The 25122-nt window shown below is 45.6% G+C and overlaps 1 protein-coding gene across 1 annotated transcript in view; it reads right to left on the bottom strand.

Annotated features, from left to right (window-relative positions):
- Window positions 1–25122, bottom strand: part of FANCA (Fanconi anemia, complementation group A) — a 37082-nt gene that overhangs the window by 4821 nt on the left and 7139 nt on the right. Inside the window, exons 8-37 of the mRNA XM_009326999.1 lie at window positions 24951–25033; window positions 24452–24485; window positions 21857–21923; window positions 21163–21275; window positions 20116–20192; window positions 19485–19626; window positions 18775–18908; window positions 17644–17754; window positions 17131–17226; window positions 16974–17033; window positions 15442–15530; window positions 14973–15033; window positions 14825–14874; window positions 14080–14156; window positions 12108–12212; window positions 11383–11525; window positions 10856–10926; window positions 9294–9393; window positions 8284–8483; window positions 7733–7829; window positions 7316–7492; window positions 6181–6254; window positions 5607–5735; window positions 5042–5108; window positions 4611–4777; window positions 3909–4014; window positions 2691–2750; window positions 2227–2331; window positions 969–1081; window positions 19–160 (exon numbers count right to left, since the gene is read on the bottom strand). Of these exons, the coding sequence (XP_009325274.1) occupies window positions 19–160; window positions 969–1081; window positions 2227–2331; window positions 2691–2750; window positions 3909–4014; window positions 4611–4777; window positions 5042–5108; window positions 5607–5735; window positions 6181–6254; window positions 7316–7492; window positions 7733–7829; window positions 8284–8483; window positions 9294–9393; window positions 10856–10926; window positions 11383–11525; window positions 12108–12212; window positions 14080–14156; window positions 14825–14874; window positions 14973–15033; window positions 15442–15530; window positions 16974–17033; window positions 17131–17226; window positions 17644–17754; window positions 18775–18908; window positions 19485–19626; window positions 20116–20192; window positions 21163–21275; window positions 21857–21923; window positions 24452–24485; window positions 24951–25033 (3050 nt within the window). The remainder of the gene's footprint in view (window positions 1–18; window positions 161–968; window positions 1082–2226; window positions 2332–2690; window positions 2751–3908; window positions 4015–4610; window positions 4778–5041; window positions 5109–5606; window positions 5736–6180; window positions 6255–7315; window positions 7493–7732; window positions 7830–8283; window positions 8484–9293; window positions 9394–10855; window positions 10927–11382; window positions 11526–12107; window positions 12213–14079; window positions 14157–14824; window positions 14875–14972; window positions 15034–15441; window positions 15531–16973; window positions 17034–17130; window positions 17227–17643; window positions 17755–18774; window positions 18909–19484; window positions 19627–20115; window positions 20193–21162; window positions 21276–21856; window positions 21924–24451; window positions 24486–24950; window positions 25034–25122) is intronic.

The following is a 25122-nucleotide window of genomic DNA, read 5'->3' as shown; positions in this document are numbered from 1 at the left end:
TAAAACGCATCATCTTGCCTGCTCTGTGTCAGTCCCCAGCCTCTTCAGTGCACTTCTCTCTCGTCCGCATGGTGACTGCTGTTGAAGAGTACAATGGAGGAAGGCAGCCAAAATCCAAGGAGGGCCAGAGAGCGGGAAAACCACTCCTGAAGAAAGGAAGCTAGGAAACGAAACCAGCACGTCATGGTTTTGGAGGGGAAAAAATAAAATTAAAAAAGAAAAAAAAAAATCACAGCCGTGAATGAGGAGGAAATCAGGGGCTGGGCAAAGGGTGCAGGTTTGTGATTGGGACAAAAAAAATTCTCTCCTTTCCCCCCCCCCCCCTGCTACACGGAGACAGTTTAAAAAAGAAAAGTCTAGAAAGAGGCAGCAGCATTCCCAAATCTCTTTCATCAGAGGTTGGACAGGTAGTTAACTGTATACACCACTATGGCTAATGTGGTTATTACGTTCAATAACCTGCAAGGAGATTCTTATACTAAATTCCCAGCTTTCGGAGAAAAGTTGCAGGACGCCGAGCAGACAGCGTAACAGCAGGTAAAGAAGGAAGCATACAGCAGAGAAGCAGTCGGTAGCTTCAGGAGATCAGAGATTCACCAAAGCCAGGGAGCAAAGGGTGCGGCAGCTTAAGCAAATGACTCAACACTGTGCTAAAGACTATTTCCAGTGTTTGTCTAACAAGGACTCTGCCTTCTAGTCTCCTCTAAAAAGATTCTCTTTTCCTTATGGTGAAACACTCTGACCCATATTACACAGAAGGCCAGACTAAATAATTATAATGACCCATTTTGAGTTTAAACTCTACAAAGGCATCTGTATATAGCTGTCCTACAAGCCTCAGTCCACATTAGCATTTCGTACTGCCTGCTGAAACCCAGCCTGCCTCAGAGAACAGGCATCCTGGGCGCTGATCCCTCCACGAGCAGGTTCTCCTGCCCGCAGATCCACACTCGGTTCCTCACACGCACCTGGTAGCTGAGGACTGCCATTCCCTCAGTCTTTCCAGTTCTTCTGCAAGCGGAGCCCCGAAGAGTCTCCTCCACTGAGAGCAAAGTACTGGCTCCAGCCTCGGCCACCAAAGCTAGGAAGAAAGATGGAAGTCAGCAGCATTAGTGGTGGGGTACTCAGTAGTTGTTTGCAGTCAGGTATGCACGCTGTCTCAGCCCGGTACTCAGAGAAAGGGTTCCCTCCTCGCCCTGTAATGAAAAAGTCCAAGTTGTACATACGCACATAATAAACATGAGAAGTTGATTCTACAGAAGAGCAGCCAAGCTGGTGAAGGGTCTAGAGCACAAGTCCTGTGAGGAGCGGCTGAGGGAGCTGGGGTTGTTTAGCCTGGAGAAGAGGAGGCTGCGGAGAGACCTCATCGCTCTCTACAACCACCTGAAAGGAGGCTGTAGCGAGGGGGGGGTCGGTCTCTTCTCCCAAGCGACAGAACGAGAGGAAACAGCCTCAAGCTGCGCCAGGGGAGGTTTAGATTGGACATGAGGAAAAATTTCTTCACCCAAAGGCTTGTCAAGCGCTGGAACAGGCTGCCCAGGGAAGTGGCTGAGTCACCATCCCTGGAGATATTTAAAGACGTGTAGACGTGGTGCTCAGGGACGTGGTTTAGTGGTGGACTTGGCAGTGCTGGGTTAACGGTTGGACCTGATGACCTTAAGGGTCTTTTCCAACCTAAACAATTCTATGATTCTAAGTTTCACATTCTGGAAATGCAAAGAGGGTCATTTGTGACCGTGTTCACACCACAGTTCATACCACCTCCTCTAGCAGGACCAGTCACAGTAAAGGAACTGTTCCGCAGAGGTGATGTACATGCTTACCACATGCAACAAAAACACGTATCCCCATGTAAAACAGCGCATGAAGAGTTACGCACAGGAGAGAGAGAAAAAAAATAATCTGTGCTTTATGGACTTTTTGCTTGCTTGGCATGTAACAACCAGCCCCTCTGTAGTGCATCTGAAACCAAGACAAGTCTCCCAGCTTCTCGCCCTTAAACAGCCTCTGTTCCTCTTCCGTAGTGACACTCCAAAAACCAGGCTGCACGCCCAGAGCTGGGATCAGCGATACCAAGGGTTCTAAAGCTCTCTGCAATTTCCCAAAGGCGTTGAGAGTTACTACCCCCACGCTTCACAGTTTATATTAAATGAAGTTTAAAACAAACGCTCTGAACCGATACTGATTTTTCATCGAGCACTCTTAAGATGAAATATGAACAGTTACCGCTGCAGAGAAGAGCATAACGGGACATTTGGTTTGACATGCTGTTAGAACATCATTGACCCCTTCTGCTGAGTCCTCACAGTCCAAGCTGGCATTGAGCAGGCCCTGGAAGAGGATAAGTTACAAGATGACTACACACATATGTCTTTGCTGCTTTGGAGTACCTCACCAAGCCACGTGTAAACTAATCAAAGATAACTGTAGGGGTCAGCATGGCCCAGCAGAAGAAACGTGTGCCCAACAGCTTCTCCTTCCCCCACCAGCTTTGCTGTATTGTATTAAAATTAACCTCTACCACTACCTCCTCCGGCTACTTCTCTTCACTTTCCTGGATTACTGCTCTTCTTTTTGGAATTTACACCAACAATTCTCAAAACAAGGGTACAAATAGCACATCTCATTGCTAAGAATAGCATATAGTCGGGTATCCTGGTAAAGAAACGTCTACTCCGGCTAGCAGTTACCCTGAAGAAGTGAGCGGTGATGTCGTAGGAGAGCGCATACCCTCTGGAACAGACATTCTTCTGTGGAAAGACAAGGGGGGGGAGGGAATCATTCCTTCCCTTTGGAATTCCCATTTTCTTTAAACATTTTGGGTGTCTGGCACAACAGGACTCAGATAACGCAAAATCACCCTGTGCGATCCCGAGAATCGGTTCAGAATGCAGAAGCTTCGTTTCTATATAAAGCAACAGCACTGACCAGGTAGCGCCTTACAGTTCCAGCACGAGAAAGCAAATCAGACGGCCCTGCTTACCACACGGTGTGGGTGGCTGAGGCAGTTTGATTAACAGTCTTGGAATGAATGGAGGTTTCTGGCTGTGCCTAATACGACAGTGCAGGAGGGCTTGAAAAGGTCATCAATCAGGATGAATAAATAGAAACGATAGCTATCCTCAGAGCACGAAGCAGTGCTCTGAGGGACCTGCGAGTCAACTGATCGGTGCCCAGGAAGCCACAGGGATGTTTCTGAATGTTTCTCTAGTGTACATAGCACAGGAGGATGAGCAGGACCTCACTCTACGCTCAGCAAATTAGTTTCACGCTCTGGCATGACAGAGAAATCGGAGAAGAGGCCATGCTCAGTCCCTTACTTCTAGGCCTCCACGGGAACACTGCAGGTTTCTCTCTAACCCACTGTCAACAAACAAAGAGCAGGTGGCACAGAAGGATGGCGCATCCGCACGAGAGAGCATCCCCAAGGCTGCGGCACGTGCGTGCGCACCGGACATACCTTGTCACGAACAACGCGGCTGGAAAGAACACCCCTACTGCTCGAGAACTGGCCAAGCCACTACCAGGCTACTCCGCGATCACCCGCTGGTGGTTCTACCCCTGGACTGTGCACACCCAGCTCCAACCACTGATATGCTGGCCGGCCCCACCCCAGATTTGCCTACACTGTTTCCCCAAGGATTCTCCCTCAATAGCGTAAAACGCCACCACGATTCCAAATGAACGAACCCAAAAGTCATCCTACAGCAGACAGTGCGGAGGGGACCCCTGCAGAGCTAGGGCCTGGAAAGTCTCGAGCATAATGAGTTGAATCTCCCTACATTCTGACATAAGCTAAGCTGGTCTCAATTTTGGCTGCATTTTAACCCCTGTCCTAAACCCAGGCTTAAGGTCTTTATCTAGAGCATTCACCAACGAGAAATTATCGTTTGGCTAACGACACGTACCAGCTCCGAGTTTACAAAATGAAAAAAGTCTTCACAGTCCAGCGTTGTTTTCTTTCCTTTTCGACAAGTCAAGATCAGAGCGGATGCAGGGAGCCCTACCAGAATCCTTAGGCAGGGAAGAATCAAAACAAAATTGAGGTTACCGTCAAGAAGAGAATCAGACGCCACGCTCTCAGGGCACGTGCCTTCGATATTCAGGGGAGTTTGAGAGTGTGTCAAACGTGAGAGGTCTCAAACACGTTGACAGAAACTGCACAAGGAGTTTTTCCAGTTGCCCAGAAAGAAACCTGCATTTCAATGAGGCATACACACCACTTTCAAAGATACTATCAGTGGCTCACAAATGGAAACGCACACCTAGATTACAGCAGCAAATAGAGTAATTTAACGATGGGTAACGCAAGTGGTGGCGTTAAGAGTGTTGCTGGCTGTAAACTGAGCCCATGAAGACGTGTGGTCTTTGAAATCCAGTCTACTGGCAGGGGCAACTCGTAGCCCAAGATGGCACACTGAAACGCAGCTACGTCACGTGGGTACCAGGGAATAAACCTCTCTTGCATAATTGTTACCGTGACATCTAGCGTCATTTTCATTTGCTGTGGAATCACAGGGGAGGCTGCCCAACCGCGCGGGTACACGCCGTAATTGCTTTGAACAGCAGTTTTGTTCGAGGTGTTCCCAGCCGTTCAGATCTGCGCTTACCTTCTGTGCAGCAGCAGCTCCTGCTGCCTCCATAACTGCTCACCCAGAGCAGAGCCATGTTCTCTGTCTTTCAACCTCTCCTGGAGAATCTCAAACAGGCCGTGTCTCTGGGCATCCAAGCAGCCAGAAAGCAACTTTCGCCTGCACCCCAGCTCCAGTACCATCTCCTAAACGGGGAGGGGGCAGGGGGGAAAAACAGTGTTTGTCAGGGCTACACACTAGTTTGCATTCAATCCAAACCCTCTATGTTTCTCTGAAGTAATACAAAGAGATCAATAAGAAAAATCTCTCTCTCTCCATTTCCATGCCACTGCTCACATCTGAGAACCGAGTGTCAGCCTTACACACACTGAGGTATTAGAAAAATAGTTCGACCGGTCAAATTCAAGGACTGAACATACAGATAGATACACATCAAAGTCTGAAATCACCTGCAGCTTGCAGAGAATATCAGGATTGACTGACATCTTTGATTGGCCACAGCTACCCAGGTCCGACCTGAAATTAAGATACGTACCAGGTAACTAACCCTGTTAGCCCAGGAGGGTAACACAATTCAATTAAAGTCAAATGGCTTCAGATGAACATAAAGCTCTAACATTGATGTTCCTTAAATAAGCTGTAGGTGAGACAGCAACTCTCCTCTAACCCTCCCTCCTTATTTTCTAGCTTCAGCCACTTCCTCAGGGGCATTAATGCTTGTCTGGCCAAACAAATCTAAATACAAATTCAACTTAAAACAGACAGACAGACTAGGGACTACCTGTGACTGCAACCCCAGACCTCTGTCACCTAAAGCAAGATTCTTATGCAAAGACTGGCGAGTCATGCAGAGCCACCTCCCAGCTTTCACAGCCAGCCAGACCTGTGAGAAGGGAATCGCTTCCACTCAAGGAAACCCAACCCCATGTAAGGCACAAGCTCACAGCTCCCAGCTTGCCAGGTCATTAGCAGAACCGTCGCTTCTGCAGAAATGCAAGTCGTGATACAGAATACCTTTGCGAGGAATCCAGAATGGTGTTGATAATAACGCCACAGGCCTTCTCCAGGTCTCCGTCGCAGCCACCAGAAGCAGAAGGTGCAGGAAGATACCACTGATAGATGGCCCAATAATGGAAATCCTGTCTGCAACATTGAAAAGGAGAAGATAGGAAATCTATCACGGCATTTTAACGGTGCCCTTCCCTTGATGTAAGAGGATGTTCACGCACCAAGGGGAATGACAGATAAAAGCACCCATATATGTACAGATATAAAAAGAGTCATCCACCAGACACCACGTGTCCTGATGTCAGCCGTCTCTTGCTTCCAGAAATGGGGAGGTTTTGTGCAAAGTTATTTGGGAGGACTGCACATGCAGGCCAGAGGTTATCTCGGTGAACTTCCTCAAGTTAAAACACACGCCTCGTTCTAGCATTGCTTGAACTCTGGACAAACCGTAGTAGTCGACAGGCATTTGTGTCCCGCAGCAGCTTGTTTATTTGCTTCCTGATCTTCAATGCTTTTTCCTAATTCGGGTGGGAAAGGCTCTTGAACTATTCCCTTTGCAACAGAGCCCCTCTGCACTTACCTTTCCCAAGCAGAGAGAATATCCTTTTCAGGGTACACTTCCAGCTCCAACAGCAGCCACTCCCTGAAAGACAACTGGGAAAAGCAACGATTTAGGTAAGAGGGCAGACCAGCAAGGCAAGTAACTTGTGCAGAACAGCCACCTTCTTCCCAGCATAAAAGCCACCTTCACCCACACCCAGACACAATTCCGTGCAGATTAAGAGATATGAAACAGGAGACGTCAACCCAAGGGAGTTCCTGCACTGTTTCCCTTGCAAGAAATCTAAACTAAAACCCCACTGGCATTCAAAAATTTACTGAAAGCAAGCCTATAAAGCATCTCTGGTGCACACACACCCCCACCCCCCCCTTGACATTTCCAAACACGCTCATCTTGTTGAAGTCTAGATACCAGAATGAACGTGTGCTATTAGAAATAGATGCTAAAATGAACAAAGCACCATAGTCAGACTGGTATAAGCATCAAAGAAAGGTTATAACGCAAAGGTATTTTAGCCTTGTACATCAAGGTAGCCGAGCACAGGGAGTCATTCTAGTAACGTGACAGACTCCTCTGCACAAAGACAAACTGGTTTTATATGGACTAGGTTAAAAAAAGAAATCCTGTCAAGTCAGACACATTGCAAGGATGGTATAAAGAGAACAGCTGAGATGTTAACCTGCTTCATAGCAAGGCAGAGCCGAACAATCCAAGATACACAGGTCATTGAGGAGAACACTGCATTTAGACAAAGCACCAAAAAAAGCAAGCGAGTATTTTCAGTTGTTGACTCACCATCACTTCATAGACAGTACACAGTAGGAAGCTAAGGTTATGGACAGCCCTTTTCTCTACAGTTCCTGATCATTTTCTTACTGATACGGTACGCCTTGTCAAGCTTTCTGCTTTTGCAATAAGCAGGACACAAAAGCTTTACCTCTAGTTTTCTATTTCTGCCTTATCATCACCATCGAAATCTACAAACAGCACTGAGCACATAACCTAGCGCACGTGGTATCATCAGCTGTCAGACCAACTTTTCAGGCATTAAGTTTTTACAAGAAGCGTTTTATCGCCAATAAGGAAATTGCAAAGAGCAGATCTGAAAAGTGAGAATTACGGCGTGAACTTAAGTCATGGAAAAGATTTATACCTGGAATGCTTTTTCCTTCAAGAGCTCTTGAAAGCACGCTTGCTTCCATAAACAGAGGCTGGCTCTTTTGTAGTTCAGAGAGGGGCATGACAGGGAACTCCAGATTAGGTCAGTTTTAGCCTCCTCGCACAGGATTCCGCGAGCTTCCAAGCACAGCCGTGGCACGATGTACTGCAGCTAAAACAAAGGCATAAAACCCCTGCACATTTCCATCACACAAAAAAGGCCCAGTGCAACCTCTGGTTGTGCGAAGCTGCCAAACAAGCAGATACACTAGACTGTAAGATGGGAGGGTACAAAGATGCATTTTTATATAGTTTTCTTTGTACAAGTTACAGCTGCACAGGAGTCCGCAGTAGGAAATGGAACTGAGACTGATCTTTCACATAGGTAATAGCAGAACTTTTTTCCTTTTACCTTTTTAACAAGGCTAGGAGGAAGCACGGCGCGCAAATCTTCACGAGGATAGGATGAAAACTTGCACATAAGATAAGATGCCGCTGCAGTGCAAAACCTGATAGAGAAAAAGAAAGAACTCCGTTACCTGGTTGGTTCAATCATATCTTCTCCCACTCACGAAAGTCCAAAGTCAAAACAAAGACTGAGCGTTAAAAATGCTTTTAACCAACGTGTCCCAAACCTATTTGCTTTTGGGACCACTTCTTTTTATGTGCTCCCAACCCCAACTATATTAATGGCACAAATTTCAGAACCAGAGACTAAACTAAAGCCTTTGACAGCATCCAGTCAGTCCTTTCTCCAGCAGGCAGTACAATCACCAGGATGCCATTTCACGCGGGACCACCATCAGCCTGTTTCTCTGTGTAGCGCCTCCGTGCAGCAGAATCGCCTACACACGCTCTGGAAATCCTCCGCAGGAACATGGGAGCTTTACCAGCACCCCTCCTGTGGCAAATCTTAAACCCATCGCCTGGAGAAGCAAGGACGTGGTGGATGCATGGTCTCACCTCATGCAGAAGGCAAACGACTCTTCCGTCCTGCACACCAGCAAGCGGTTCCAGTACTCAGAAATGGAAAGGACGTTTTCAGGAACGGGCTGAGAAATCCCCAAATTGGCTTCCACTTCAGGAATTAAAGCTCTGGATTCACTTAAGTGGATCACAAAAGCTGCTAGTCCTAAAATATGAGCATCATTCAGGGAAGGACCCTGCAAGCCAAACATAAGTAAAGAACTGAAGAGAGAAAGACATTTCATTTGTAACAAAACAACCTTTCTCGGAAAAAAAAAAGCCTCAGAATTAATCAAGTACCAGAACATTGCTTCTGCCCGTTGACTAATTAGTGCAGCAATACCAATTTAGCAGATGAGAGGCACCAGTTACATTAAACATGTTCTTCCTTCCTTGAAATTGTGCAGCTATCTTTGGTCAACCTGCAGCAAAATTTGTACGTTTCTGTTACACAGTAACTTGAAGCAACTGGCTGTAAATTCAGCCCAGCCGAATTTGAGACTCTCAAGGCTTTTTAGCTTCTATGACAGCTAATCTAGTCTATCAGCCTTTTGACTTCACCCTTGCAATATCACAGGGTAAAGGAAATAAAACCAACAGTTCTTCAAGAGAAAACCATACACTGCTGCACCCCAGATTCGGGGGGGGTCTTACTGTTATTTTTAAAAGGGGTGCACGACTGAATTATTCAACGTGGAAGCTTAGGAATTAAGCATTCTACTATTTTTCTTTTGGCTCTGTTCATAAACTTGCTTATTTTAGCTTCTCTTAAAATGTATCTCAGAATGCATTAACCTTCTACAGTAGTACTTCTGTAGGAAGATGTTCAGCTCACGTGCCTGACAGCAAGTCCATACTACTTGACCAAAATGAGATTTTTTTTTTTGGAAGCTTGGAAACACCTCCACAGTGCGGTCCAGACAGGTACATGCCCTACAGCTCAGGAAATGGAGGTAGGATAGCCTTTAGCACACTACGACCATATGCTTCTTGGTTGGAAAACTAACCTGATGATAAATAAGCTGGCAGAGCCTGCCCAGAAGCGCAGGTAAGAGATTCCTGTGTCCACACATCATCTTCACGAACAAGGAGAGACATGGTCCCTGCCTGCAGAAGGTAAAAACCACATGCTCATTTTACTGCTTCTTTTTATCCCCAATACAGGAAAAGGTATTTAAAAATGCTTAAACACACTGAACCTGAGCCACAGTTGTCTGTAAATACAGGACAATTATCATTCCATTTATAGGCTCAAAGTAAGTGTCACTTTTGGAGCATCTGAACAGAGGACCCCTACAGAAACATGAACTCCGCCAGTGCCCTGCCTCAAATACTTGATAATATAGAGTTAAAGAGGTGTTCTGAGATGACAACAAGGAGAGGAGGAAGCTGCCTGGGGCACGGTCAGCTTTTTTCAGACAGAGAGCACAAGGTAAACAGAGGCAGAGCAATAAATGGGATCAAAAAACAAAGCAAGAGCAAAAAGGAATTAATATGACAAGGTCCTGTCGCAAAGCAGAGGAAGGGAGGGAGGAAGGGACTTTCCCACCCAGCTGACAGAAAAAACCATCCTCAGAGGGGACTGGATGGGGAGTTGGGTTTAGAAACAATTTCCTGGGACGCTCTTGTTTACCACAGCTACTTTTCAGCACAGTATTTCAATACAGATTCACCTGCTGCGGGGCGAAACAGCGTAAGAGAGAGGGAAAGATGCACCGGTTGCCAAAGCACGCTGCACTCCAGAGAGGCAGCCACCTAGTTCGGTACTGTCGGCAGCTGGGATCACAGGCAGCTTGTCAGTACATCGTTGTTTTCCAACAAAGCCATTTTCCACTGAGATGCTGACCATAATGTTTACAGAGTTCTGTTACATCATGAAGGAGATGGCATTAACAGAGGCCTTCCAGCGGTGGAGGAGTGCTACCTCTCCCTCCTCATACGGGCCAGAATCAAACTGCGTCACTGCCAGGGGGAAGAGGGGACAGGAGGCAGAGAGAAGGTATATCATGCTGCTCTTCCTGTGCCTGCAGCGTTAGACTTCATGCCTCACCCATTTCGTATTAGACATGGCATCAGGGATGAAGGCTGAGGCGCCTGGATCTGCAAAAGCACTGAACGTGCCCAAAAGACACCCCGAAGATACATCAGTGCTCGCTGTCAAAAGACAAGCATTGTCCTCTCCTGATCTGTAGTGTCAGCCAGCAAGTAATTCCTGGACAGAGAGAATTTGCTTCATCCCCCATCCCCCACCATTGCGCTGAAAACGCCAGCCTGAGCACGCAGTATTTGCGCAGTTTTTATATGTTGTCGCAGAGCGCAAAGCAGGGCCAAATGCCACTTTTTTCAGAAGAGGTCAGTAACAACAGAGGAGAAACACGTTTTATTTACACATGTACATCAAAGCGCATTAGTTCTTAGATTACAGAAACCCAGAATAAAGCAGCCTGCCATTGCCAGCCTGGCACAGTGGGTATGAACAAGCAGAGGTCCCTCCTGGCCCCTAGACAAACGTTGGAATTCTAGCGTATTAACCAGTTTCGATTTCCCTAGTCTTTTACTCGCAGCTTACCTGTCGGGAGGGTTAAAATAGGAAGCAGCTATTAGGTTTTGGCAGAATGATGTCAGCAGAAGATCAACAACCTGGAATAAGAGAGACACTGCTAATTCCTACTTGTCGGGCTTGATATCTAGATCTAGTTTTGTGCTGCCTATATATTATGTTTCCTGACATTAAAACAAAGACAAATTGGTTAACGACATTCACCGCAAGTTGTACAGATCCACTGGCACCGAGATGGAAAGTTAAGCCCGTAACAGCCCAGGAATGATCCCAGCACACAACAAATATCTAGACAAGCCTGGTGAAGAAAGCCTAGCTCATCACAGGATTGCTCCAATAGAATATATCTCTAGATCTCGCCACCCAGCAACTTCCAGAAGGTTAAAACATATGAATAGCCTGCGCACAGGGTAGACAAAAGGAGAAGTGTATTTCCTGTCCTCCACAGACAAAGCAACCTTTCACACGTACTATCCAGATGCGTTTTTACCTACTCAACCCCACTTGTTTCTGACCCCGAGCCAGACGGTACCCACACTCTGATGGCAGGGTTCCAGCCTGGGGGCAGAAACGTCAACTTGAATTGGAGAATTCAAAGGAGCAGCTTCGTTCTCATCACTGCTGTGACCCAAGACGCTTGCGAGTCTGTCAGAAATCACTGCAATCTGTGCTGGCACATCTGCAGGAAGGTAACAGGAGAAGAGGAGAACCAGGACAGAAGGCATGAAAGATTTACAACTCCACATAGCAGGAAGAAGAACAAGTGAAATATATACTCTAATTGATCAGAGCCCAAAGTATGTTATGAAAAGCCTTAATGAGCAAAAAACATTAGCTGGAACACAGTGATCATCATCTTCATTTTAGAAGACGGCATTATTTTCCCCCAGTACTATTACCAACACACATCAAGAATAGTTTTTCACACCAGAAAGGACACAGCCTTCAAAAGGGGGCCAAAGTCACCAGGCGAGCCCCAGGAACGGGGCTGCCCGTCTTGGCAAAGATCGGTGCGGTACCGAGCGATCATCACAAAGACGCAGACCTGAAGTTCCAAACTCAAGCATGGGACATACGTCAGACATTTTTTTATATATATATATTCATAGCTGGAAGGATTATACAGATCTGAAAGATTACCATCTTCAGGTACCAGCGGCAAGTAACTACTGCTGTTGCTTTGGCTAGCGTTAGCCACATTTTATTAATGCAGCTTTTGTAACAGTCAGTTATGGGTAGTTATAATTGCCTTCCCGCATACCTTCATATTTAGCCCGGTCCACAACCAGCAGCCTTAGTTCAGACAGTTCGGCCTTCAGCTGCTCAACAGGCTCTTCGGAATGGCTGGTCTCTACTTTTGATTCATCTGGACAAGCAAGAGAGAAACGCAACACATTACCCTTACCTTTGTGCGTTACATCAGTTCATAAAATGCATTCAGCAATCTCTGTTATAGCTTACAGAAAAGTAAATACTTTTACAGAAAACGTATGCAGATCCCCAAACTGTCAATCTGCCACATATACAGCTTTGTTTTTACGTCTGAAATGTGCTATTTGATTAATCATTTATGAGTTTATGCCTAGTTGCAGAAAGGAATTAAGTTTTTAAAGACGAGGCAAAAGAGTTCTCCTTTCAGAGTTTTCTTCCTACTTGCTTTAGCTCTCTGCCCCTCACAGGAACATCTGCTGTCCTCAGAGGGCTGGAACCAGTCTCAAAACACAGAGACAGACGTTACAGCGTGAATACTACGTCATCAGCTTCTCCTCAAGCCCAACACCATGCAACATCTCCAGATGCTATGGGCTACTCTATTTTGGGTTTTGTTTAAAAGAAGAAATAAAAGGAAATTCCTTTTACCACTAGAAAGAGAGTGCCGCCAGCAACAAGCTGCCACAGCGCAGCCCCAAAAACCACCCAGTACAGTTTGTTAGACAGGAACAGCGTCTCGTACACTCAACCGTGAACAAGAGAAGTAAATAACAAGGTTAAAATTAATACTTGTTATAAACACACTGTAAAGCAACAAGGTGTTAGGAGACTGCTGAGCCACCTTTTTGTGCAAGAGTGAGCACTAACGAACAGGGCAGGCTTAGAGCTGACCGACACTCCGTCCTGCCCTAAGTCCAGCCTCGGTGCAAGAGCCCCAGGGACGGATTAGGATGCAGGGGATGGCAGGGGACGCAGATCAGGCCTATTCAGGGGTGCAGGGGACGCGGCTCAGGCTGTGCCACTAGAGGTCACTGGCAATTCAAGGACTCCTGCAAAGCTCTGGCTGCCGGTCGGGATCCCGCTGATCCCGGCACGCAGGGATCCTTCATCCCTGCCGGTTGCCAGGACAACCTCCGCAGCCAGACTGCTGCACATCTGCGGTTCAACCGGGACTGCTTTGTCACGCCTCTCCAGCTACAGCATCTCCAGAGGGCTTCAAACGCCCAGCGTGCCCCGAGAGGGAGTCAATTACGGACTCGTCTCTATACACATCGAGCACGCTTATCTCCACCACGCTCTGGGAATGATCTCTGCCCACCAGCCTGACCTTTTCATTTCATATAAACCTGTGGTGAGGACGTTGCCCATTTTAAGATGCGTTTGAAACACCCACTCGCTGAAAGAGATAGGAGAGCTCATTAAATATCTATTACACTGACACACACCGCACCAGCAATGTGGCTACAGTGACGGGACCTGAAATTAGTGGGGCCTTCCCACCCAAACGCATGTAAGCTCCGCGCTGCAATCCCTTCACCGCTGGCTCCGTTCCTAGCCCCTCCTGTTTCCCCAGATCTCAGTCACCCACAGTGATCCATTCTTAAAAGGGGATGATGGTGAGTTCCGACAGCACAAGTGCCATTACGCAAGGGATCAACACGGCGGGTTCACACCCCAGGCTGGCCGGAGCTGCGAAGCGTTCGAGCTGCAAACGCTGATTCACGTAGATGTATTTGAGCTAGATTTAAATCAGCTAGCTCAGGCATCATTTGCAGCCTCAGCACAGCACAGAGCTCCACACGGACTGCAAAAATCCCACCCAAGCAGGACAGGCAGAGAAGGTCATTACGAGAGTAACTATTTAATGCCTCAGTAAGACATAAAGAACACACACGTCTTTACATACAGATTAAAGACCTAATCAGCCGTAACTTTTTGAAAATTTTCAATTCAGGAGGGCATCAATGGAAATATTAACTTTTCTTCAAGCTGATCCATAAGTAAATGTTATATTTTTTTACCTTGTAACATCTTCTCTTTCACAGCACGACAGGCTTGCACATATGTGGAGTACAAGTTTGAGGGTATTTTATCAGCTCTATAATAACAAAAAATAAAGACTTTTATTATACCACGTAACCACATTCAAACTTCAGCTTTATTAAACATAAACAACAGCTACGCTATGAAATGTAATTACAGAGGCTCCAAAGCATACAGAGCACCTGAAGCATTTCTTTAATCATCATCTGACACAAGGGCCAGAAATTTATATCCAAGGCTTTCATAGCAAGTATCAGACACGTGTAACACACGCTACACAAAAACAATACTATATCTATTATTAATGCATGCATTAATACCTATGTCATATATTGTCCGTGTCTAAGATCACATAAGAGTGTAAGTTACGTGACATGCAGTATGCACACATCTAAAACGCTGATGTTCCTGGTGAAATTTTATATTCAGCAGTATCCTCCCAAGTTTGCATAAAAATATATCTGGCCTGCAGTCAGAGGGCTGCGTGGGGACGACTTCTAGATAATGATTTTTAGAGTGGCTAGGGGACTAATTACAGAACTGAAGACATTCACCTATGCAGATAAGCTACCCCATCCACAAGCCTGGCCACGAAGCCCTGCCAAGAGGGTTAGCCAACACTTGTAAATAAGGTGTCAAAGCCTCCAATAACCTGACGTAAACTCAAATGCTCTGAAGAGAAAGTCCAGAAGCACGGAAAACACCACTGGGAAGTCTCAATACCTCTTTAGAGAATCGATAAGAGCCATGCGCACATCTGGGGTTTTAGGGAGCTGCAATAGAAAAAACAGGCAGGTTAGGCACAAATTACCTGTCCACAAACACACACCTAAATGGGAGGATCAAAAGAAAGCCAAAAGCAAATACTAACCACACGTGGCCTGAGCAAAGCAGGAAGAAACCAGGAGGTATAATACGGTCGCCTGAAAATACTGTGACAGGAAATAAATATAGCAAAATATTAACAATGCCAAAGCTGCCAAGTGCCATCTCATTACCTCAAGAATTAATTTGGCTCCTGCAAATAAGAAATATTCGTGGTAACATGAATAACCAGAGACAAATCAAGTTCAGATTAGCCAATAGTTATCCATTTCTTTAATTTTGCTTTTTATTTAAACAACTGTGGACTTCTCTTGCAGGTGTGCACACGCCTTTTCACTCTCTGCACAAATAGCCTCTATTTAGATGACTACTGAGGAAGTGGATAACACGGGAAGAATTTCCCAAAACCTCCTTTGCTCCCATCCTCAATTTTTCTTGTTTTGTTATTTTGATTTGGACTTGGCTTTTATTATTATTATAGCTAAAAACAAGAAGAGTTGAAAAGCACACGGTACCTGGCTTCTATCACAGATGTTGGGATCTTCCTTGTGTTTTCAAATATCTGAAGGGCCTTTTCAACATCACGAAGCGCCTGGGCCTGGGGCTGGCTCACACAAGTAACAAGGAGAGAAACATGTTGTGAGAAGTCAAGGACGACAATCTTCCCTGCTTGTTCTTTCAGGGTCAGTAACAGCTGTCCGTGCTGCGACGGGAAGTGACCGAACGAGTGCAATTGAGTAACAAGAACTACCCGATACGCAGAGTAAAACTGCAGGATGGAGAAACCGGGCCTGAACCATCAGCCTGCCTCGATAAGGCTGTTATAACTAACAGCTATTCTGGGTCAGCCCAAAGGCCCGTGTAGCTCTGTACCCACCTCCTACAGCAACTGCAGCATATTCCTGCTTAACATCACATTGTTTATTCAACTGTCCCCAACGGGGACAATATCTTTTCTCTTCTGAATTTGTTTCATTGTTATTCTATTTTACTTCGTGCACTTTGGAATTAAGACCCATAATCTCCGCTTCCAGCCCGTGCTACTACACTCCAGGCAGAGGGACTGCCGCCCCGGGTTCCTCTTGTTCGAGCCATAAGACATCTTAAGACTGCAACAACCTGGGCCAGCTTCTCAACAGACAGACAGATCAGACTTTACTTGGACGTAAATGAAATCTTCGCTTACGACTTTCTGTTCATCACAGGACTAGATTTCAGTGCAGTACATTCAACTACCCTGTCACCAGGCTGTGTTTCACGTACTCCAGTTGACTGGCTGTACAAATGAGGCCCCCTGGACTGACATACTTGTGACCAAAATATAGGAAGGAGCGATACAGCCAAATGCTTCCTTATCAATTACTGTTCTGACCCAAAACTTATCGCGAACCACACTGTGAAACTGCAGACTGTAGATTCCCTCCCCAAATCTCCTTTGAATAGGAACACTTTGATACAACACCAAATAGATGACATGCTATACTGAAAAGAATCGAGATACATACAAAATGCTTTCCTATGTGATCAAATCCACAGAGGGAAGTGTCACCATTGTAACGAGCTGGTCAATCGGCAGAGCTAACGCTGCCCCAGTTCCTGCAAACCTATGCTTTGCATCCCCACACCATGCACCACCATTACATCTCCCTTTGTCCCTTAAATCCTCCCCCACAGAATCTTCCATTTCTTTTCCATACCCCACAGTACAGGACGGGCAAGAGGTAGCCGGCACTTTCCTGCTTCAGACAGCAGGTGCTGACTGGACGGCTAACGTAGGTGGTGCTCGGCCAGTAGCTGGCTGGCTAATTGCTGAGTTCCTCTGCAGCCTCACCACGGAATACTCATCACAGTCTGTTTGTCCCCTCTAGTTTTTGTGAAATCTGGTGCGAGACTCTGCATATTCCTGGCCGCTAACCTCTCCGTCTTAAAGCTGGAGAAGATCTGGCAGCATGCTCAATCTTGGCAGGAACGGGCGGATAACCTAAGCTGGTTTCCAGAGGAAAAGGGGCATGACTGATGAGAAAACTGTTAGACGGACCACCGGTACCTGCACAGATTCATCTGTGGAAGTCAAGTCTTCATAGAGTCCCATATCTTCTATAGCAACCTGTGTGAGGTTACAGAGAGGTGCACATGGTCACAACACAGCTAGTATTTTGACAGATCCAGAAAAAGCTCTTTTCAAAGAGACAATTTTTACTAACCTTGAGGTCGGCCAGTCTGGTTTTAGCCAGAGTGATGTACTCCAAGAGAATAGACCGATGTTTTGTTGGCACAAAAGGCGGGTACATTATATGGACCTGAAATATGAAATTCAGAACAAGATTCGCCATTTTCACAGGAAATCAGTGTAAAATTCTGGTTAATGTTTACAGTCATTTACCTCAAATATTCCCCAAAGAAGATGTTATCGCTTGTTTTAAAATAAGCCATTTTCATGACAACCAACATGTAATTTTTCCCCAACAACAAACAAAAATCACTGAAGTGCTTAAATTTCACTCCACGAAAGGAATTCTCCTTCTTGTCAAGTAAATAGAAGAATCTTGTACTTCCTTATTTCAGGAAGAGAAGGTTTCGAATAATGTATCGGAAGCAATGCAATTACCATAACAACATTAATAATACGCTGAACCTAGTCAAAGGCACAAGTATGTTCACTTTGGAGCGGTTCTGCATCAGTCTTTAGAAAGCCACCTCTGTTAGCATCTCCTCACCTTCAAGTACGGCGCTGCTTCAAAGGGCACTAGCTCTGACAAGAACTCAAAGAGGAAGACCAGAGCTTTCTTACTGCTCCCGTGGTGACCACCACCGTTCCCAAAGGAAGCCTGAAACGGGGGAAATGACAACGCAGCCTTTCAGCGCGGAGAGAATCCCCATCCCAGCACTGCACACTAAACTCAGCGCACGAATCCCAGACATCCATTACAGACCTCTGCTTTCTCTCAAGAGAACCTTTCTGGAGAAAAGTCTCCAGAAAAAGTCTATAGAAGTCTCTGCGGAAGTTCTCTTTGAGGTTCTTTGCCCAGTTTCCAGAAAGCCTGCCATGTCATGCTGAAAGTTCGTTCCGATACGCTACTGTGAGAACACTCAGAGGAGCTAAACAAGGCAACACCAAAATGCAGCGAAGGACTGAGATCCATGAGGGAACCACAAATCTGCCGGTTTCTACACAGCTTTACCTGGGCTTTATAAGCAAATAAGCCAGTCTGAGACTACACAGAACATAACTAGTCTACCTTTTGATACATCCTGAACACTATCAGCAAAGGCTGAGCTCAGATTTGCAAGCTCATACAAAGGAATTTACAGGTTTAAATTATGTGGAGATTTGCATAGCTAAAATACCTACATGTTTACAACCAAAAGCTAATGACCAATTAGCTGTAAGGTCAAACACAGCAATTACCGCTGCATGCAAACATCCAGGAAGTGGGAATGCTTCGTCTGCAATAACCCACCACTTACGCAATAACAGTGTTGGGTATCAAGATACTGAAACACATCCAAGATTATGATTATAACACTAATTACACGTCTGCATTCCTGACAAATAACTAGAAAAGGCAAGATGGACTTAAAAGATGAAAGAAGGGAAGACCGGAGAAAGCCAAATAAATATATTCTTTGCAGACACAAAGGCAGTAATAAATATTAAATCATTCCTAATACCAACACAATGACTTGTTACCCCCCCCCCCCCCGTCCTCGGGCTTGGTTTCCAAAAACCGGGCTGCTGGCTACCTTGTCTGAAACCAGGCTTGTGCTGTGCAGCAGAGCATTCCTTACGCACAGGTTTCTCACATACTTAAAACAAAGATTACCAGTCAGGCCTGATTTAGTCTTACCTTAAACCATTCAGAGTAAGGCATGAACACAGCGGGGCCCTCTAGAGCAGCCTGGCGAGCTATCAGGAATGCAGTGATCATATTTTCCATATCATAATTCTCAAAGGCCTTTATCAGGAGATGGCTCAGTAGGTCTAGAAACATAAAACAATAACCTCAAACTTTGCTCTTGACAACTGTGCTGTAATTTTCTACAGTAAACGAAGACAAATATCTGTGATAAAACATCTGCCACATAAAGAAGGATGTGTATTGCAGCTTGGGGAACCTTTGGGACTCGCTTATAGTTTTTCATGCACTTTGAACGGTCAAACACTCTAGGATTTCAAACTGCAAGAGTTGCAGGGAGTCCAGCAGTGAGATAATCAGTAAGAAACTAACAAACAAGGTCTGCTAGCAAAGGTGAGACAGAAGAACTCAGCTTCAGTAATAACTACTCCAATTAATAACGAAGGTAATTATCAAATAACCACTCTTAGCTGTGCACTAAGTTTGAGGAGCGCCAGGCACAAGGCCTGGCATTCACGCCGCCGCTGACATGCAACGACTGAACGGAAAAGCAGATTTTCTGCCGTTCTTTTCCGTGCAGGAATCTCAAAAGAGCAGCTATGAATGACGATGCTGCTACACCAGTCGGCACGGTTTCCCCCTGCAGTACCTGAGAAGCAACAGGCACACATTAGCTTGCAGGCTTGCCGATACCTACTTACCTTTGAACAGCTGCTCGGCCTCAGCCTGACAGACTACCAGCGTGGAAACACAGGACAGGACGTGCTGCCAGTTCACTTCATGAGTCTCCAGGACTTGCTGCAGCTGGCAGATCGACTCCTTTGCACTGAATGCCACGAACAGCTGGAAGAACGATAGCAATTCATTTTAGCGATGACATACAGCCACCCACTAGAGTGAAACACACTGTCAAGATTAACATGCAGATGTCTCTTGCATGACTTTTGGAAAAGCTATCCCTGCGTGCATCTTTTGCATCAGCTTTCCAGGGCCAGATACCATTCTGGCTTGGAACCAGCACTGGCTAAAATAAACAGTAATATTCCAATTCTTTCAGAACGCATGTCATAGTCTGTAACAGTAAAAGCTCACATCTTCAATTATTATCTTTGTTCTCATTAAGAGCTTTGCACAAAAGTCCCTTTTTCTTCAAAAGTACCACTTGCACAAGAGTAGTACTTTTTCTTCGTGCTTCATACTGCCTACAATTCCTGGCAGCTGGTTCAGGTTCTGCGACTGGAACGCACTATTTTTAAATAATCTCATTTCAGGTATTTCAGTGACTATAAACCCAACATAGCAAAGCTCTCTTGTGATACCAGGAAGACTTACTTTGCGATACAAGGTTGTGAGCAGCGAACAAGTTCTTGTAAAGCTCCACTCTTTCTGCATATGGATGGCATCAGACACTGTACCCAGAAAAAGAAGAGTTTACTCTTCAGCAAGAGATTTTTAAAATACACCCAAAAGGCATAACTTAACCACACAGTATTTCCCTTTGGCTTTGACAGCCAGATAGATTAAAAACGGTCTGCTGAAATCCTCTCTCTCTCATTCTCCTTTGGAACACGAACTGTGGCAACAAGGACCGTGCCATTTCACTACAGCACTGTCATCTCAAAGTTGTTCTTGAGATCACACATTCGTAGGCCAACATAACGCACGCACAGAGAACCAGCAAGGAACCCTCTTTTTCCTCAATCATCTCTTTCAACTGGAAGCCTGCAGCAACACAGCTCTCCACACAACAGGTAAGCAGCTCTGGGTCATAGCTCAGAGCGATTTTATCAGAAATTTTGTAGCCCAAACATATTTCTTCCTAAAAACATCAAGCTTCACAATTAGCCATCGCAGATTAGAAGCCTTCCCACCTTTACCTCTAACCTACAAAAAGAAACACCCAGTCAGCAGAGAAAGGCCATGCCTTGTGCTTAAACCCAAACACACACAGGGGCCGGACCATTTCAGCCCCGGGCACTCCCTGCAGCACCACCTCTCCCACTCGCTTTCTCCTTTGGCCAGAACTACTCCCAGGGGCCCGAGCCCTCCCACGTCTGCTCTGTAAAGGCTGCTATTAGATGTTACTCCAAATATCTGTTCACGAGCCATTAGCTGAAGCTCTGTTTGAAGGCACTGATTTTCCATCTGAAGTTCTCTCCTGACCTACAGCCCTCTAAAGCCCAGATGATTTTTTTTTTTTTGGTCTGATCCAGCACCCTGCTTATATAGCCCCGGGGAAAGAGCTGGGGAGCCGGGCGGCTTCTCCGGCTCTGGGTCCTCCAGGCTGGACTCCGTTCAGCGAGGCCTAGGAGGACGGAGCTCCGGACACAGCACAGTAACACACCCTGGAGACACTGACTCCTCCCCACCTATTCCTACCTTTCAACAATGGGTTGTAGGTAAGAACCTCGGTCAGGGTGTGTCTAAAAAACTGCTGCAAGGAATCCGGACGAACCGCACTTTTATAAACTGACACATTGAACACGTTCAGCCTACAAATGACAAGGAAATATTCAGAAACAATGTACAGGAAGTATAATCAACCAGGTACTGATTAGGGTGAATGACTCATTTTTCTTCTACATCTATCTAATCAAATTGCCAGAGATATATACTTTTTTTGTATGTGTTTTAAAAAACCTATTGGTTATCCAACATTATGTAGCTACCAGATGTACAAACTTGAGTCAAATGTCTACCCCTGCACAGGACAGGGCTGGCTCGACATGTACGAAGTTGTTAGGCAAAATGGGTTTGGAAGCAGGAATTGGAGGAGAAGACGACGGCACCTTCCAGGTGTTTCTGCTCAGAAGCAGAGCGAGAAAACTTGACGGGGAAACTTGCTACATGCCAAGAGGGTGCTCCAGGATTGGTTCCAACACTGCCAGAACACCCTTTCGTACCTGACGCTTATCTTTTGTACATGCATTTTTACTTGCACGTGTTTTATTAGAGAGGAGAATACTAAACGTTAAGTAGCACGGGGTGGGGAACATTCCCGTATTTCACTAACAAGTGTAACAGCGGATAAAAACCTCCTCCCGACGTTATTCAGGGGAACAGCGTTTCTTACCAGAACCTCATAGCTTGCAACGTGGAAACATCTTCCTGCTTCTCTTTACCAACAGCATCAAGCACCCCTGTACCCCAAAGTAGAGACACAAAAACGCAATGAGAGAAACGGAAGGAACCGTGACGCTAAACAACACAGGAATTAACTGGAACAAGCAACTTGTGCACCTTTAAGAAGGTGACCCCATTAGGGAAATGTGTAGAAGCCATTCAGCAGCATTAAATTCTTATGAAATTTTTTCGAAAGCGACAGAGAGACTCAAAAAAACTATTAACACTAACCTTGAACCAATTTAAAAGCATTCCAAAGACTGCGCTAATAATTAAGCCATCTAAAAACGCCCATAAATTAGTATTTAATTTCCAAACCCAACCCTAACTGTGCAGTGCATCTGCGAGTGTGAACCCTGCAAAGCTGCACGAGAGAAAAGTCTGTCTGGAGGCAGGGATTTGCACAGGCAGGCTTTGAACTAACAACCCCTGGAAACAATGGTCTTAACCGCCCGCCCTCACCAAACAAAGAGCACGCTGCTGCGAGTGCCACACCTTCCTAACAGCAGTGGGACTTCACGTTACATTTGCTTAGCCGAAATTCCTTCAAAAGCTGGATCTGCCCCAAAATGACTGGCAGAGGTCAAACAGGTTGGCAGCTCCCTGGGCACATTGCCTTGGCCATCAGCCTACACCACTCAAAGCCCACATCCTGAATGGCCCTTTGCTTTGCAGCCTGCTGCAGTGGCAGTTCTTCTGCTTCTTGTCCCATCCTACCTTCAAAAGCCTCCTCTTTTAACAGCTAAAAGAGTTTGTTTTGTTTATTAGGCTCATTCAGTGAAGCACCCTGAAAAGGAAATTTACTGAGCTGGGGCAGCAAAACAGGCGTCCCTCACATGCCTTCGGTAAGGCAGTCCACAGCGTTAATATGTAATACTCTCCCCCCCTGCTGAGGAATACTTTGAGGTTAAGTAGGGGAGAAAAGAGAAAAGGAGATAAACTCTACTTATCCTCAGGCACAGGAGTTCAATATAGCAAGATCATTACTATGAAGCACAGCGCTCCCATCCTACTCTCAGCCTGTCCTTCTGCTCCTGTGAAGGTCTTCATTAATCGTGAATTATTTTACATAAAGAATCCTAACGTTCTTTAACGCAACTGATTAGTTAAGTGAAACCCCTCAAAGGTGACTCAAAAGTACACACTAACAAAAATATCTTATATAAAACTCGTTTAATGCATTTTTGGTGGACTTGGCAGCATTGGGCTTGCGGTTGGACTCGATGATCTTAAAGGTCTTTTCCAACCTAAACGATTCTATGATTTTTCAGGCACGCAGACTGCAAGTCAGTCAGTGGCACTGCAGGCTGCACAAACGTGAAGGTCAAATGAAGAGCAGGTTAGCAGACTCCTGTCTGACTGCCAGCAGCCTGCTTCTCTTCCTCCAAAATCCCCCTAGTCCTCTTTTATAAGGGTTATTTTTTAAGTACCAACGCTGTTAGAGGGCCACGTGAGATTGGACTTACACATATTAAATAACAAAGCACTTCTTACAGCTTTCCCTTTTTAGAAGCGCTCCGCAAGGTCTGCAAGGCGCCTCCGGCTACAGACAACGCTCCCTGCGAGACATGGGGTAAGGGATCAGGCTGGCAGCGCCCACGGGGAGAGACACAGAAGGGAGGGGGCAGTCCTGGGTGCCGCGTCCTGGTTTTCAGTCATCTTAGAGCAGACAAAAAGCACTAACCTCTGCAGCAGCACTGAGCACGTTGCTGAAACATGCCAGCGAAAGCAGTAAAGTGCTGTCACTAAGGAGACAGGAAAGTAGCAGCAGGTGCGCAGTCAGATTATACTAATACACTGGTGGAGGGCACGTGAGGAGGTGTAAGTGAACGCTTCCTCCGCTGTACAGCAGACACAGCAACTTACCGTGAAGATCATCCAAGACACAAGACAAAAAATAACCCTCACGTGTGTTTAGTCTTTCTGCACCGGAATTTGCAATGCAAGTCAGGCCCTGCTACGCTTGAGCTCGCAGCAGCAGCATCGGGACTGCCCAGGCCAAAACAGGAACACTGTCCGTGGGACAGTTCTTGAAGACCGGCCGTTTAAAGACTACACGTGTACGTTAGATGTCTTTGCTCAGCATAAAAAAAGAAAATAGGTTTCACAAAACATTAGTCCGCAAATCCAAACCACGAACCAGCAAAATAGCTTACTTGCACATAACTTTGTAAATTCAAAGTTTAATTTACTAAGCAGAAAAAATTCTCCTAGCTTAACCTCTGTGCTACAACGGATCGGATTGCTTCCGATCAAACTTGTTAAAAATCAGCTCAGATATCAACCTGATGTTGCAGCTGGGAGCATCAGAATGAACTAGCATAAAAGGCAAGAAGTTATCTGCAGTGTTAGAAGACACTCACTTTACAAGAGCGAAGGGGAAAGCAGAGGCACATAAAATCAGTGTCGTAATCAGTATTGTGCACAACAGAGGAAAAGCATCGCAGGCCAAGGATTTCTCCTTAGAGCTTTAGCAATGAACAAGGAACCTAAGTCTAGCAAACAGCAGCGACCGCACAAAGCAACGAATCTCAAAAACACTTACATGTCAACATTCTTTGTAAGACAGCACGGCAGATCTGTTCAAAATTGACAAATTAAAACCATTTAGTGTTCAGAAGAGCTACAGTTATATGCAGAAAAAGTAAATTGACTCAAAGAAAGAGTTTTGTCCCTCTTAATTTAAAGCTTAACTTTTACCTCAGGCTCTACCGTAGAACAGATACAATAGGCAGAAGGGCAAGCATTTCCCATGCTTACCAGGATTCCATGCCTCACATTCAAACAGGGGAAAAAAAAAAAAAAGAGCAATCAAGGTGAAACCAAGGAAGCTTAAAAAGCCCTTGACACCTCACCTTGGAGAAATTCTCCGTAAAAAAGTCTTCGTTCTGGTTTCACCATTTCCTCCTCACCCAGCACCTGGACCGCCACCCTTCCTTTCTTGCTCTAAGATCTGATTTATTTATACTCAGCAAGGCATAGAGGTATATAACGGAACTACTTTTTTAAACAACCGTTTGCAAATAGGCTCATTTTGTCCTTACATAGGGGACTTTTTTGAATTCCAACTTCCTTCCCAGCTCCGAAGTTTGCTGAAAGCCATTCTGAAGAAAGACGATCGCAAAGTCTGCAAATCAAGAAGGAATTCGCGTTTCAGCATCCCCTTTCAGTAAAGGTCACTTGCTCTTTCGCCTCCCCATCTCGGTCTCCCAATAG

Source organism: Pygoscelis adeliae, unplaced genomic scaffold (assembly GCF_000699105.1).
Source record: "Pygoscelis adeliae isolate BGI_AS28 unplaced genomic scaffold, ASM69910v1 Scaffold827, whole genome shotgun sequence".
NCBI classification, from domain to species: Eukaryota; Metazoa; Chordata; class Aves; order Sphenisciformes; family Spheniscidae; genus Pygoscelis; species Pygoscelis adeliae.
The sequence above is the reverse complement of the archived record's forward strand: the minus strand, read 5'-3'. Positions and strand labels throughout refer to the sequence as shown.